The sequence below is a fragment of the Pogonomyrmex barbatus genome, unplaced genomic scaffold (assembly GCF_055798465.1).
Source record: "Pogonomyrmex barbatus isolate J1 unplaced genomic scaffold, ASM5579846v1 scaffold10, whole genome shotgun sequence".
NCBI classification, from domain to species: Eukaryota; Metazoa; Arthropoda; class Insecta; order Hymenoptera; family Formicidae; genus Pogonomyrmex; species Pogonomyrmex barbatus.
In genome coordinates, this window is record NW_028297099.1 from 5,290,974 (window position 1) to 5,306,984 (window position 16,011).

General features: G+C 35.6%; 2 protein-coding genes across 3 annotated transcripts in view; both read right to left on the bottom strand.

Annotated features, from left to right (window-relative positions):
* Positions 1-584: 584 nt before the first annotated feature.
* Positions 585-2,772, bottom strand: LOC105432589 (trypsin-1-like). Its single transcript, XM_011647464.3, has 6 exons — positions 2,566-2,772; positions 2,348-2,436; positions 2,084-2,225; positions 1,862-1,975; positions 1,465-1,614; positions 585-1,033 (listed from the first exon to the last, which is right to left on the bottom strand). The coding sequence occupies exons 1-6, from the start codon at positions 2,755-2,757 to the stop codon at positions 887-889; spliced, it is 834 nt and encodes a 277-aa protein (XP_011645766.2). The 5' UTR covers positions 2,758-2,772; the 3' UTR covers positions 585-886.
* A 4,397-nt stretch (positions 2,773-7,169) lies between these two features.
* LOC105432588 (beta-1,4-glucuronyltransferase 1) overlaps positions 7,170-16,011 on the bottom strand; it is a 54,654-nt gene continuing 45,812 nt past the window's right edge. The window contains exon 4 of one of the 2 annotated variants that reach the window (XM_089070578.1): positions 7,170-8,656. In XM_089070578.1, coding sequence (XP_088926704.1) covers positions 8,528-8,656 — 129 coding nt within the window. In that variant the 3' untranslated portion in view covers positions 7,170-8,527. The remainder of the gene's footprint in view (positions 8,657-16,011) is intronic. The other variant, XM_011647463.3, reaches the window with a different exon arrangement.

Consider the following 16,011-nt stretch of genomic DNA (forward strand, 5'->3'; position numbering starts at 1 on the left):
AAACGTTTTATGTATTTATTTATTTAAATGTGTTTTTATATAAATTGTCCCAATAAGAAGTAATATAAACGAAATCGATCTATGTTATATTTTTAATCAAAATTAGAAAAGGTTGATTAGAAAATATCTATTTTACATAAAAGATATATATATATATAGAAATATTTGAGTAATGTATTTTATTTTTATTTTTAACTAGCACATACAATTAAAATTGAAATATTTTTATTTGGCGCTTTTTTAATTGGCGCTTACTTTTTAATTTCTTTTTTGTACGTACTTGAGTAAAAGCTTTACTACTTTATGTATAAATAAAATGACAATTAGTTTACAAATATATATTAGTTTACAAATATAGATTTTTGAAAATATTAATAATTAATAATTAAATAATTAATGTAATAATTTAATAATTAATGTAATAAACATAAAAAAAAGCTTATTATTGGGCAGTTAGATTTTTAGTAATGGATTTTAGAATAGGTAATGAAAGCAGTATATAAATTTAAATTTCAATCACAAATAAACATGTAAAAATAACATTTATATTTTATTAATGAAAGGAGAAAAATAACAATTAAAAATCTATTAAAATATTGTTTTATTTTTATTTTAAAATTACATTATTATTATTATTATTGCAAAAAACCATCGTTTTATTTTTCTTTATTGTACAAGTCGCAAATACAATGTACAATGTACAATTCGCAAATCTTGTATTTCACATTTGTACAATCGCATTGTACAAAATTGTACAAGATTGTACTTTTTTTCATAATAGTCTAGTTGATGCTTCGATTAAACCGAAGCAAATATTTTTTCAACGTTCCGCTACCTCTCCCCTATCTCGGAAAATGTTCAGGCAAGAGGGGAAAAATTAATTCTGCTACACGTTCGCCTGCTCGGTTATCCACTGCCGTATGGCGGATATTCGCGTGTACACTCCTGGAAATCCAACACTCGCGCACTGAGCGCCCCAGGACACGATCCCAATTTGGACACCGTTGTACACGAGCGCGCCGCCGGAATCTCCCTGCGTCATGAACAAATAAACCTTTTTCACTTTCGTATAGCAAAAATCAATTTCCGAAAACTAGTATGGATAAAAAATGAAACAGAATTATTTTAATGCGTTAATAAAAACGTTCTGGAGATACTGGTTGTATTCTTTTCAATATATATTTCAATATATATTTCAATATATATTTCAATATATTACATCCTTACAAACAGAGTTATTATAAAAGAAATTATGTACATTTTTGTATTCTGATACAAAACCTAATTTTGTAATACAGATCAATTTTTCTTGCAACCGATCTTTTGAAGAAATGCGAAAAGATTTTAATATATTTCGTTATATTTTTATATTTATATATGATAAAAAATGCAAAAAGAATGCCTGATCAAAGGCATTATGAATACTTGTTAAGAGACTAACGATAAAAAAAATGATGAACGTACCTGGCAGGTGTCTTTTTCACCGGTGGTGAAACCAGCACAGAGCATATTGGACGTCACTGTCCGATAACGAGCATAGATCTTTCGACAAACCTCTTCATCAACGATTGGTATCACCAAGCTTTGCAGTATTTTCGAACTCGCGCCATTCACCTGAAATTCAAAGCTCGTCTGCTTAATGAAACATTTACGAATATCCTTCGATTTATCCCGAGATCCCGCAGCATTTGTTGCGACAATCAACCGGAACTACGTCAAGCGCTCGGCAAACAAATCTTAATGTTTACACGCAGCTAAACAATCTCGTCGAACTAAAGCATCTCTCAACGGCAATAAATCTTGACACTGATACACGGACAGGAGAATCAAGACGGTTTACGAACGACTAAAAAGGACGTACCGATGTCTTTCCCCAGCCTGCAACAATTGCCGTTCTACCAGGTTTAATATTCGATGACGATAATGCAAGTACAATAAGTTTTACATTTGGTCCCAGCGTTAAAGGTGTGGATAACTAAAAAATTTTTTAATTAATTTTTTTTAAATATATAATATCTTTTTTTTAAATTTGCATGTTTTCAACACGCAAAGAAAATATTCGAAGTAAGCCATGACTACATACTTTAATTAAAGCCACATCGTAATCGTAAGTACTCGACGTATACTTGTTATGAACAATAATCGAAGCAATATCCGTAATCAGAATGCCTCCTTCGTCATGATAACTACTTGCAACACGCACTCTGAAGAGCGACCGTGTTCCGCTAAAATAAGAATAACGCATTTAATCGCTCTAACGATTTTTATAGATTTATATAAACTATTCTATCTATCTGAGATCTAAGAGATAGCAAATTTATATCAAGAACAAGAAATTCACGCATACCCGTAGACACAATGTGCCGCCGTCAAAATCCATTGCTTGCCAATTATGGAGCCTCCACATGCGAGTTTACCATTATAATGAATAGAAACCTGCCGGAAAAGACTTTTTAAGGAAATGACAACGGACGTTGGTACTCGGTCGTAATAATTTCGCACAATTACTTGAATATTCAATTACACGAGTTCAATCACGAAGAAATATTTCAACCGTAAACTGACCTGATACGGATGCTTAGTGATAGTTGTAGGTACGCCTCCGATTATTCTAGGCTCTAAGCACGAGGCGGAAACTATCAACGCCAGACAAAATATAATCAGCATGGCTGCGATCGTGGGCAACTTGGTTACTGACATTGTTATTCGAGAATAGGCTAGCGAATTTACGGTGAGTCCAGATAAGACAAACGGCATTGTGATATCTATCAAGATGTGATAGATATTCTTAGAAATCATTCATAATGTGCATTTTCAAGTGCGATCAGTTATTGCTGTGTTATCTTGATAAACGGGAATAGATAAATATAATTTTTAGAGTTATAAAATTGAGAGGATATAACACACTGCAAAGTAAGTATTAACGGGAATATTTACATACCTTGCAAATATTCTATATTTCAAATTCGAACAGTCGCTCTATAGATTAAACTGTTCAACTAAGTTCAACTGTTAGGTTTGTTTTAAAGCTTTTAACAATCAATATCAATGTTTCCAACAATTAAACTTTCTTTTATTTTTATATGCTATACAATTTTATAGTACAATAGAGAATAGTCTAACTTTTCCTATTTTTTATATTCGCACAATATATATTTCAATATAAAATAAAAATACGTTCATATAGAGCAATCTATTGACTGTGAAAAAAAAGGAGAATTTTGAGACTGAATTCGACAGAAACTATTTCCATAAACTCGGAAGAGCATTCCATTACAATTATAATTAATTTAAACAATCTTAAAATTGCTTCAAATAATAGCCCGCTGTTAAAATGTACGACCAGTACAAGGATAATAATTATTTGAGTACAATTGAGATTACAGTTATATTAATTTTGTATTTACGTTGATTTAAAAGAATTACTGGAAACAGTGACAAAGGCAACAAAATAAAGTTCTCCCAAAACATACGCGTTATACATTACATATTTATTTACGTTTATTCGAAATTAATACGCCTCGCTTTGATATTCGCCGATTAAATCTTATTCTCTGCTCGAGATTGGTTGTACTTCTCTCTCTCTCTCTCTCTCTCTCTCTCTCTCTCTCTCTCTCTCTCTCTCTCTCTCTCGCTTATCTATCTTGTCCTTCGATAATATTCTCGAACTCTTTAAAAATTACTTACGCACCGTATTTTTCTCGTTTGATGTCAATGCCAAGATAGTAGAAGCAGCTACTGCAATCCGTATTCAGCGCATACAATATCGTGCATTATGACTTTGTTACTCGTCATGAGATAGTAATTCAAGAAATGCAAATTAATAAAAATCGAGATTTGTTAGCTTATTTTCTTCTACACGTTGCTCAAATCGTCATGTGTATATTTTTTTCCATTATGATCAGTGCTGACAAGCGATCAGCTGATACGCATGTATTGTGTGTATGTGTTGCTTTGTTTTTACGAATTCGATCATCCAATACGAAATCTACGGTTAGGGTCCTGACGATCCAATCGCCATAAATATAACTGTAACCTATTATATTTATCGATTTAAAATTTAAATAAATAAATCTTCAATAAATTTATAAAGTAATCTTAATCTTAATCAAGTGAAATTAATCATTACATTGAAATCCAAAACTTAAAACGCAAAATCAGCAACTCGATCAAAATTAAATAAAAATATTTAAAAAATAGTATTTAATATTTCATTTAACGCATTAATTTCGTCTTATCGACAAGTCGATTGGGACACAACCTTGATATCTGCTAATGCAACATATATTGTATGCAGAAGGTTACCACGTTATCATTCATGCAACACGCTTGAGCAAGCCAGTAAATCGTAGCGCAAACCGTTCCGCACGTCAGATTATTTTCTCTCGAATTGCACACTGAGAGAAAATGTGATTCTCTTTAAACAAGTAACAACAAAGTTCGATTTTTAATTTTTTGCGGTTCTTAACTAACAATGATTACCTATTGATAACTCCTACAATTAACAATTTGTATACAGATATCGATTGATACGTTTCAAGCATTCTATTCAAAGATTGAAGCACTAAACAGGGATTATAAATTATTGTTTGCAATTATTTATGAATGATAAATAGTTTTCTAGTAAAGAATCTACTCTTCGTAATTAAATATATTTCCTGTTCTATTTTGAACTTTTAACTAATTCCAATACACTTTGCCTTGTACTTTTTTTTATTGTACGTTTTATTGTACGTATTTTTTTGAGTGTATGTCGTATTTTGCTTTGCATTTACATTGAATCAGGTAATTTGCTTAAAATTTACAGATTGAAATTGAGATGTAATATACGAATAAACAAACACAATGTGAAAGTGTGTATGGTTAATATCGGAAATACTACGTAAAAATGTCCGCGTTCGTCATAATCTTTAGTGATTGGCTTGCACGTAATTTTAACTAACTGTGTTTTTATCAACATTGTATTATGTGTTATATTGTATTATGTGTGTACAACAGAGATAGAAAGTATCGAGCGATGGCAGAGGCAACCGTGAATACCTTATTTATATGTTATTTATTTCTTGTGAAATAGATTGTTTGTTTCGCTTAAATTAGTTTATTTATTTCAATGATCGCAATAAAATAAAAATAGAAGTGGAACTTTTATTTTTATGATGTTTTATAATAGTATAATAGTATAATAGTCTATATTTAAAAAAGAGAAAATTTTTTTTATGGAAATCTTCCAATTAATAATTTTTTATTTAATATCGACTTTCCAAGAATAAATAAATAATTTGATATGTACGATAATTATTTTTTGAAATATTAAATATATTTTATGCGATACTGTAATTTGAATATTTTATGTTTTACAGGTCATTGTTCTGCTGCAATTTCGCTGCTGCGCATCGTGTAATTGATAAGCGGAAAATTATTTTTTGTTTTTATTTGAAATAATAGATTGATAAAAAAATTATTATATATATATATATATTTAAATTTATAATAACATAGTAAATAATTTAGTTTAAAAGCATAAAAAAATTACAGATAAATATAACATGTCGTAGATCTATTGCCTTAAAATAAATATATTTTAGCGAATGTATGCCAATTCTTCATTAATTTAGTCTGCAGAAAAGAGATATAATGTATAACATGAAAATATGCTTGATGTTATATCATGCTTGTGAGACTCTGTAATTGTGTACAAATAGAGAAAAGCTAATTATTTGCTATCTCGTTCAATCACGTTTATTGCTAAACAACAATCTCACTTACGGGGATGTTGCTCGACGAATCTGAGTGGGTGCTGCCCTCATATATGCAAACTTCCTCCTAGGTTAACTCGTTGTAATCTGTTTGAAATTTCCAACTCCTAATACTTACTTAGTTTCCACCACGTACAACGGTTTAGCACGTACGTGATACTGTATGCTGACACATGAACAATATGAAATATTCCATTGTCATGCTTCTTGAAGTTATATTTGCATATATTTCCTTTCTATCTAAATCTAATAGGTCTATTTTGTGAGCCTCAATTTTGAGAGTGCAAATCTGATCACTTTATTCGTTCAAATAAAATTCAAATAATCTTCATGCACTTTAATATTTGCAAATCTTTTTAGGAAGATTTTTTTTTAGATTTGACAGTAATGTGAAGTATATTGAAGAAAAATAGCAATATATTTAGCTTGATACTTTTATTCGAATTATTGGAAAAACTAATCATATTGCAGTTAAAGTTATAGTATTAGTTATAGTATTCAGATATTTCTGAATATTTATATTAAATCATCGATGTAGATTAGAAATTTCATATAATAAATAGTTATTGTATGCCATGATATTATCATAACGTGTTTTTGACCAACACATATGACGTGACTTATATATACCTATGAGCATATAATCGCAATATCGATAAGGTGTAACCCTGCATTAGTCGCGACGACATTGAAATTATGGTGAGTGGAAAACAACATTTATCTAAATTTATAGCAGATTTACTATCATGCGAGATTACCTGATGTACATTTTGCTAATATTCCAACAATGCATGCATTTACGTAATGTTCTCTTGTTTCAAAACTGAGAGCAATGTGAAAAATTAAAAGTCATAAATTTATCTACTACTACATCGCTCAATTTAATCAATTCAATTAGAATTTTCTGTTTTTACATTAATTAATTTTATGCCAGTAAAATGTTTAATATTACATCCAATAGACTGTGCGAGGATTTATACGCAGAATAGAGTTAATTCTCAATTTCATCGAAATTATACAGATTATCACATTCGTCGATATTTTGTTTTACATAAAAAGATACTAGAATGATTTTTATTCAAATGGCTAGAAAATAATGAGATATATATAAAAATTAGATTTTCTGCAACGCTCACACTACAATGCAACATCATCCGCGCATTCGAGATGTGCGTAGTTACATACGTAATTATGATTGCCATATATTTTTATCTTCCAACCTTCATTTAGCGACGAAACATAACGTCGTGTTATGCGATATTATTATGTTTTTACTTTGATCTCATATTCTCGACACTGACTCATTAACAGCTTCGTCCGCAGTAAATGTCATTTCACCGCAAATAAAAACTTTTTCTGGTGAAGATGATATTATTTTTTTGTCATTTTTTGTTTTGTGTGTGTGTGTGTGTGTGTGTGTGTGTGTGTGTGTGTGTGTGTGTGTGTGTGTGTGTGTGTGTGCGTATTTAAGTGTAATTATAATGAGTCCATAATATTTATGATGATATTTTCTTTTCTTGAAGTTGAATATACATCTATATTAAATAATTATTTACACACACACACACACACACACACACACACACACACACATACATATCATCGTAAATGAACTCATTATATATTCTTTCAGTCGTGCAATAAATGCTTAATTGTATTATATAAGTGTAGGAATGATGACGTCTAAAATTCTCGTTTGAAGACAAACAGCATATTTCGATATTAAGATGCTAATTATAAATTAACGCACACTTGACAGCGACAGATTAAATATTATTTTTTTTATCATTAGTCGATTTCGTAATCTAGCATATATTTCTTAATGTTTTAAAACAGATAGAGTTTGATATATAATAATAAATGTAAATTATAGAAGAGATTTAGAAAAGAAAACAGAGATACGAAAAAAAGAAAGAAAAATTCTGTGAAATAAATCTCAAAATATCTTCAAATCTTATCGCGTATCATTTTATGTTACTTATATACTTGATAAAAATCTAATCTCCAATTCTGAGATTCTTACAAATGATTAGAAATTTATGTATTCCAAGTGTATGTTTGATAATATTATTTCATTCGAATATTACGCAAACAGTTATCGGAAAAGAATCACTTTACGAGCTTTAAGATCTGAAATTATTGGAGCAAGCAACGCAAGTATTAAAGAATATTCATTTTTTTGGTTTAATATTATGAGCAGCTGATCTTTATGCGCGATTTGGCCTTTGAAAGATCGTTATGGTTTTATTTCTCTTTTTCTCTCCTCTTTGTTGCGGTGCTCTCTCATTCCACTAAAACGGCGTTACGGGATGTTTTGGTCGCAAAGTCGAGTATTTTCGCGTAGGTTGTGATATCATCAATTAACAGGAAATAATAACGTCGGTACCGTGCACACTGCTCAGCAGGTTTAATCAATTTTAATCTACTGCCCGGTAAAATTAATTTAGATTCCGTGATCATGTGCGTTGTGTGGTTTGACTTTTTAGCAGAAATTTAGTAACAGTCAAACGGAAACGAAATGCCGTTGCGAAAATAGTATCGTATATTACGTGATGCGAGGTACACTATAAAAATGTCAATGTCCTCGTAATATGTCTATGAGAAAAAGGAAATCGACTTGGCACCCGAATAAAACATCGCCACATCACCCTGTGTCGTTGGCGTCACGTCGGATAAAAATGTTTTAATTTCGCGTTTCCTCGACATTTCGGTTGGTGCGATGAACTGATGCGCGACGAACGACCGTTCCGATGATCCCATAAAGCCGCAGACTACATCCAATAACTTTTCTGACAGTCGTCCACAGCCACCTGACCATTTCGTCCCCTTCGGTCGTCATATAGGCTTGAAGAAATACTGCACGAAATACATATATCTGTATGAATGTGCACACATGGAAACTGGAAACATAATATTTATGGTGACAAACAAAGCGCCAAGAATGATACAAATAACACGACAAATATCTCTCTCGGTTCCAAGCCAAAATATTTTTTCATTATATAGAAATTTATAAAACGAAATTTTTTTTTTTTTTTTTTAAAGAAGACTTAGACATAAATTTATACGAAAGAATAATTCAATAAAAATTTGTTTTATTTAAATTGTATTCAGCTGCTGTTTTTAGATATTGAAACTTGCAATTTCAAGTTAATAGAAAAACTTTATCGTGTACATAGTTGGGAATTCATGGCCATCCGATATCATTCGCAATGTAAAGAATCATTGAGAATGCGATAAACGTGGTGGATCGAATAGTGCGACCGTTTTAAAGCCGCAAGCACGTATTTGAACTATCATAAAGTTGCGCTGTTTTATTTTCCACCGCGGAGAACGTTTCGCGACCGAGGAGGTCGTACCCAATAATTGTGTAAGCAACATAAATATTTCTCCGCCGGTGAAACAACAGCTCCCGCGACGATGCGCGTTTACGTTTCGTGCGACAGTTTCCTATCGGAGCATTATCATCGAATCGCCGTGATGCGATAGGTATCCTTCGTGTAATCATCGGACCGACATATCATCGATCCGATACCATCTCTAGTTCACCGATTCTCCAATATCTCTGTAAATTCATGCGAACGTCCGTTTCATTTTTCTTTAATTTTTCCGTTGCACTTTGACTTGAATTTTTATTAATCCTCTTTCAGATCATAGTTCCTATCTATTAAAAGAATAATTTTGATACTTTATTCCGAGGATGCAAAGCTTGCAAAGAATGCAAAAGTATTTTCATGCATATGTGAGAACAGTATTGTCATGTTAAAGGCATCGATCTCTGATATTGTTAAAAATTCAAGTGAAATTGCATTTTCGAATAGCTAGAGGCGCATTCGAAAAACCGGAGTGGTCGGGAAGTTATCGTTTGATATCGCGGCATTACGTGCGAGGTGGCAAAATTCTGTGACGCGATATCGTATTAAAGTAAAGGGCATTATTATATCATAATAGTGCGACGATTATTGCGAATGGCACAGCGACAGCAGGTACGAACGAACAAACGTCGAGAAATGGGCGTGCCGCAGAAATTTATTCTTTAATATTCGCACTCAAAATAACAATCGCGTTTTCGAAACGTACAATCGTTTGCAATACACGAACGGCACCAAAAGAATTGACAGAAATAACTATTTTTTTTTATTAAATTATTAAAAATTATCGGAAATACATGCTCGGACCAACGGTCCCTTTTCTAGACAGAGACAGAGAAGACAAAGACAGAGAAATATGTGTTTTAATTAAACAATTCTTTTTTGTCGGTTGCCGTCTTCCAACTTTGAACTATTGTTAAATTTAATTACATCTAAAATTCAAAATTTCACTGTGTAGACTTGTTATGGGAAGCGTGCTTACATGTACACAAATACACGTACATACTGATGATACACACTCATGTACACATATACCGGCAAACCAGCGAATCTCTTTCGATGATTTGCCGGTTTACCATTCTGCGAGGAAATACTAACAAACACGAGCAAATGGATCAGTTCGCTCTCAGTCGTCATCGTTCGCATTACAACGGAACCATTCGCTCGTCCACGTTCATATGGCATAAACGTAACTTTACATACGCGGACGCGGCCGATATCAATTTCGCGAGTGCGGAGTTTAGAGTCCATTTCAAATTTAAACGTGATATCTAAAATTAACGTTCAAATACGCGTTTTCAATTTCGTATATGCGAACTTCAAAAAAATAAGGAGCGCCTTATGCGTACGTAATCGTCCGTCAAATAAAATCTTCTGTGGGAATAAAACGAATAAATCGTTCATCTTTTATAGGATAATAATGTATCCGACAATCGCGTGCCGCCCATGAAACTCACGCGAGATCCAAGAACGCCCTGCTAATCATAGAACAAAAGAGATCCGATTGTATAAGAATAAAAATAAACGAAGATCGTTTTCCGGAACAATTCTTGCCTCCCGAGAGACAAGTTGTCCATGCGCGACGAAACGAGTTGTCTGCTTTGCTCGATAGTCGACAATAGGCAACAAGCCGCGACAATAACGAAACGGAGAAAGAAATTCTCTTTTCGCTCGGCGAAAATAAGCAGAACTTTCTCGGTTTGCCGATGAAGCCAGGAATGTCTCCTTACACGCGTAGTTCGACACTCACGAACCAGGAAAGGTCCGATAACCGCGCTGGGCACATCTCAATTCCATAAAAGCGTATCGACTTTTTATTCGGCGGTGTTTCGCACTTTGCCACTCGCCGTCGTTTTAACGACAAAACTCGAAACCCCTAAATAGGAGAACTCGGTCTTTCCCAGAATGTCTCGCGAATGAATACGATCACAACTATACTCATCGGTAGCTTGTTATCTCGCGCGTAAAAGGAGAAAATTAAGAAAAGCGAGAAAAAAAAGGACTATCACCAGGATCACGTATCAAAATTTTCATTACAGTCATCCATTCGATTTTATTAACTCCCGAAACACAGATAACTAGCAACATATTTTTCTCCCTTTTTCTCTCGAACAGACTAGAAAATTACCATCTTAAAAATATATTGTTGAATTTTAAAAAATTTACTAATTGAAAAACTTACTAATTGAAAGGCTTACTAATTGAAATTTTAATATAGATTTATATTTTTAGAGAAAATGTGAGGATAAGATTGCTCCAGTTTCCATCATCTTCTACTAGCTTACGTAAGAAAAGAATGCGTGCAGTACACACACACACACACACACACACACACGCGCGCGCGCGCGCGCGCGCGCACACACACGCACACACACACACACAGCGTATCGCGACGCGAGGCACACTTATTGCGACAATTTCGTGAGATTCTCGACGATATCAGGCGTCGCTATGGCGAAAATAGTTATCCCCGACGGCTGTGAAACGTGTATCCGGTGTCGCGCATGAGTTCAGCCCGCCGTTCTCTTTTCAGTACGTTAGGAACTTAATAATATAAAAGGAGCGCCAAATGTGCGTGGAGAAGGGCGTTCTCGAAAGAGAGAGAAATGGTGGATGGTGTACATGCACCACTGCACCGGCGGCCGTCCCAACTTAACGTCGTTTTCCGTTTCCCGGGGAAATAAAAGCGCGGCTCTTCCTCCGTCGAGGCCGGCCAGGCGCTGCACTCGAGATTGCATCAGTATTTTCCCGGAGCGCCATCCGAGGGACCGAGGTCTCTGTAATTATTGTTTGTCTACCGAATGTGCGCGGAATGGATTCGGCATTGTATCCTCCTTACCGCAGAATAAACCGAGTTTACGCTCGGTAAGAGAGCGCATTGTGCAGAGACGGCTTTGATTTCCTTTCCTTTTCGAGTCGCCTTATTCGAGTCGCGCTGGCAACACCTGACGACGTTAAATGCGATGAATTACCGTACACGAAATAATACGAATAGTCGCCGCTTTCAGAGATTCAATTCTTGAAAGTCCTCGTTAAAAATCTCTTAAAATTTTCCGTGATGCCGCGAGCGTAAGCTCTTTCAAGAAGAGCTCCTCGTTTCTAGCACGAGTATTTATCAGAAATGTTTCGCGCTCAATAAACTTGGACGAGGAAACGTTAGAACGCAAACCGCCATTACCAACGTCGGCGTTGTGAGCGATAGATCACAGTCACGAGTAGCAGTGCTTAAGGTGACGCATTTGTTAGGACTCGCGAGTATAAAGACGGAGGATGGAGGACGTAGCAAATTACCAGGCACAATGGCGACTGTCTCCTCCGTATGACCGTTTCTCTTACTTTAACTCGTTTACACACCGGCATACCAGGCTGCCTTCCATCGCATAATAACGAAAATTTAGAAGCATTATCAAGCAACCCCGAGTCGAGCTTGTTCTCCTCCGGATGCCAACGAAGACTCTTTTAAAAGAAGGAAAACGAGCGATGTAACAGAGTCCTAATTTGCAACTCTATTCCGTTGGGATATTCGTCAGGTTCGTGCACAGGGGGGGGGAGGGGGAGGGGGAAATTTAACGAGTGACGAATGCTCGCATCAGTCAAGATTATGACCGCTTCGGCTTCCCTGAAATTTCCTCTGTATTCTGGCGTGGAGCTCCTCATTTTTAAAGCTCTTCCGTTGAGTAGCTTTTGTAACCTCCCCTACGATAAACTCGCGATCCCTGGCAGAATGGCTCATAGGCCTTTCACTTCGATCACCTTGAATTACGATCGCGGTTTGATGCTATAGCGTAGATCGTCACTCTTAAATAAGAAAGTGTAAAAAAAAACATAAAAACATCTGTATGTAACACATAATATTACTAAATTATGCAATAATATGATTTATCAAAAAAAATTTTTTTATATAATAAATAAAATACTTTCTTCCTTGATGACAAAAAATTGCACATCTTGCGAGTTTGTTATTCTTCTACAGATTACATAAATTATTACAGATTACAATCAGTACTCTAAAAATTTTATAGTTTTATATAGATTGGACTCATGTTACTCGAGTAATATCCATAAAACCAAATGGCATATTTAAAATATCGATATATTGTATCATGTTAAAAATCGTTACGTCTGAACGAGCCTTTGCCCGGGACATAAAAATCTCTCTCATATGCAGAGAACGGGAAACGCTTCGCTCCTAGTGTCAACATTAATGCGAAAGAGGATTCGATGCAATATGTATCCCGATACATAAATCATAAGCACGGTATTAAAACTGCGAGAAGCATATGCCATGCGCGGGCGTTTCCTCGAGCGACGTACTCGGCGAATCCGTCCAGGAAAAGTCGAATTCTGACGCTTTATGAAAATCGCGGGACGATATTTTCTATTCGTTGACCTTACGAATAATGCAGCCGAGATCGATTTGTGATACGAACACGAGGCTGACTAGCTGACTAGCCGTATCCCTTAAAAGTTCCATTCCTCATTTTTGCTCGATAGCGCCGCGCGACGTAGCGCCGCGTGTATCGATCTCGAAAAAACATACGTACGATATCAAGCGTTTTACGAAAATACATCCTCCATCACTCAGGACGTTTTAAACATCAATCGATCAGCGCTCGAATTGTGCCGTTTGTCCGGCAAAAACGGCGTCGAGTTTTTTACACGTAGCAGGGTTGATTCAAGGGATAGGCAATCGCTCAGAGTTTCAAGAAATCAAGAAAAAACAATTCGTTCCAGATGAAAAAAATACTATTCTCTTATTTTTGATATAGAAGGGAGAAAGGGAATAATATCATTTTCGTGTGGGAAATTCAAGTGGGGAAATTGCCACTTTTTGGACAAAAGCAACGAGAGAGGAATATGGGTGTTCTGTAGGCAGTACAGACAGCTTTTGTGTGAAAAATAGCAGTTTTTTGCTGGAAATAGATTCGAAAAAAAATCGTTATTCTACTTCTTGTAAAAAAAATCATTCTTTTCTTCGGAGAGAATATTACGTGGGTTAATTAAAAAGTTGATTTTTATATAAAATTGTAAAGAAAAAAATATAGATTTTTTTATTTAACTTTATTAAATTCCACCTGTGCCATCATTTAACGAAAACAACTATAAGGACGCGCTAGATCGCGTGTTCGTCGGAAAAATTCATAATCCCACGTCCGCCTACAAATCGACTGTGTGCGATCGGTGCACACGGTGTTTACCGCATACATTCGCGCAAGTTGCGACCAAACGAGGCCACCTTCATCCCAGCGATGTGCAAATAATCCCAACAGGCCTTTGCGTGTCTCCCGCCGCTCTTCCCGGCCTCCGATTCTCCTCATCGACCCTCGCGCAAAATCCTAATCGTTTCGTAGCTCCTGTCGCGCGTGACGAGTCCATAGACTGGGATTCCATTTCGCCCTGTCCCTCTTTTCCTGACGCTGCTTCGGAAATATGACGTCCGCGCGACTCGTCCGTACGAATATAAAGTATCGACCGTCCTGCGAAGTCGAGCCCTGATAAAAGAGTTCCATTAGCCCGGACATGCGGGACTGTGCTTCTTGCCAACGACGATCGCGAGGCCCGACCACATTGGTGTCATTTTTTGAAGGGTCATTTAAACAAAACGGTGGAGTCGCGACGAGCTGGAGAGATCGACACACGCGACACACATATTTCAAAGTTCACCGCGATGATAAATATCCGTCGCAATGCGCAATCCTTTTTGCGCAAGCAGATTATTACACCGGCAATATTTACTAAGAATTTGCAGCAGTGTTGTTTACGCAAGGAATACATATACATAGAAAAAATATCTCTCTGTAACTGTAAATGGATGAAAGGATTAAAGCGAAACCGTAACACTTTCAAAATATTCCATTACTTAAAAAACATGAAACGCATCGCAAAAAGCCTTTTTATCTCTGCAAAAGGAGTTAATAAAACGAGTTGGTGAGTAAAAACGGTTTGACACGTATTTAAAAAAGTTTAAGAACTACGATAACAAATTTCCATGTACAGTGTGCCAAAGACGGTTAAGAAAAATTCAATATCCATCTTGGCTGTAAAACATTCATAGTAAAGCCGCTGTGCCGCCGAATACGTAGACGAGGGATGCGAAAGATGTTTTATTGGCTGCTTTATGGAACATCGAAAAATGAGAGGATCGAGAAGTGTGTCACCTGTAAAAAAAATGCGAAGGAGTTTACATCGAGGAAAAATAGTAAGTTTACGGCCCGCGTCGCGCCAACGGGCGAAAAAGTTTCCGGGGAAACAATGACGGGATAAAACGCCGTAACGTACGTACCCGTGTTACATAGGGACCTTCCGGCAACGATCCCTCGCCACCCTCCCCTAACATTTTCCGCCAGCTTTATTATACGCACAGTATACAATCCCCGGTGTGATAAAAAAGAGTGAGAGAAAGGAAAAAGGCGAGAGAGAGATGTGAGAGAAAAGAAGAGAGAGAGAATGGGAGAGAGAGTGAGAAGGGGGGAAGGAGAGAGAGAGAGAGAGAGAAAATTTGATAAGAACACGCATGAATAAAACGACAAAGTACTGTTTATCTCCAGTAGGAACAAAAATTCATGTGTTCTCTTTACGTAATTCCCATGATGCGCTAGGTGAGAAATGCGAGAGAAGTTCCTAAAGAATTTAATAAGAGGTCGGTCCCGAATTTTCGGCATTCGTAAAAAAATTTGAGACTTCAATCCGGATATAATTTCCCATCTGGTACAAAAGACAAACATATTCGCAATATTGTCGGCATTGTTACAAATGACAAATGTTTTGTAACATTTCATCGGTTGTCCCGATGACAAACACGCAGGCCAATATGTTCAAACATTGATTAGACATACGTCCCGTACATACAATGTGCCAAATTTTTTATTCGTCGCGTATAGTCC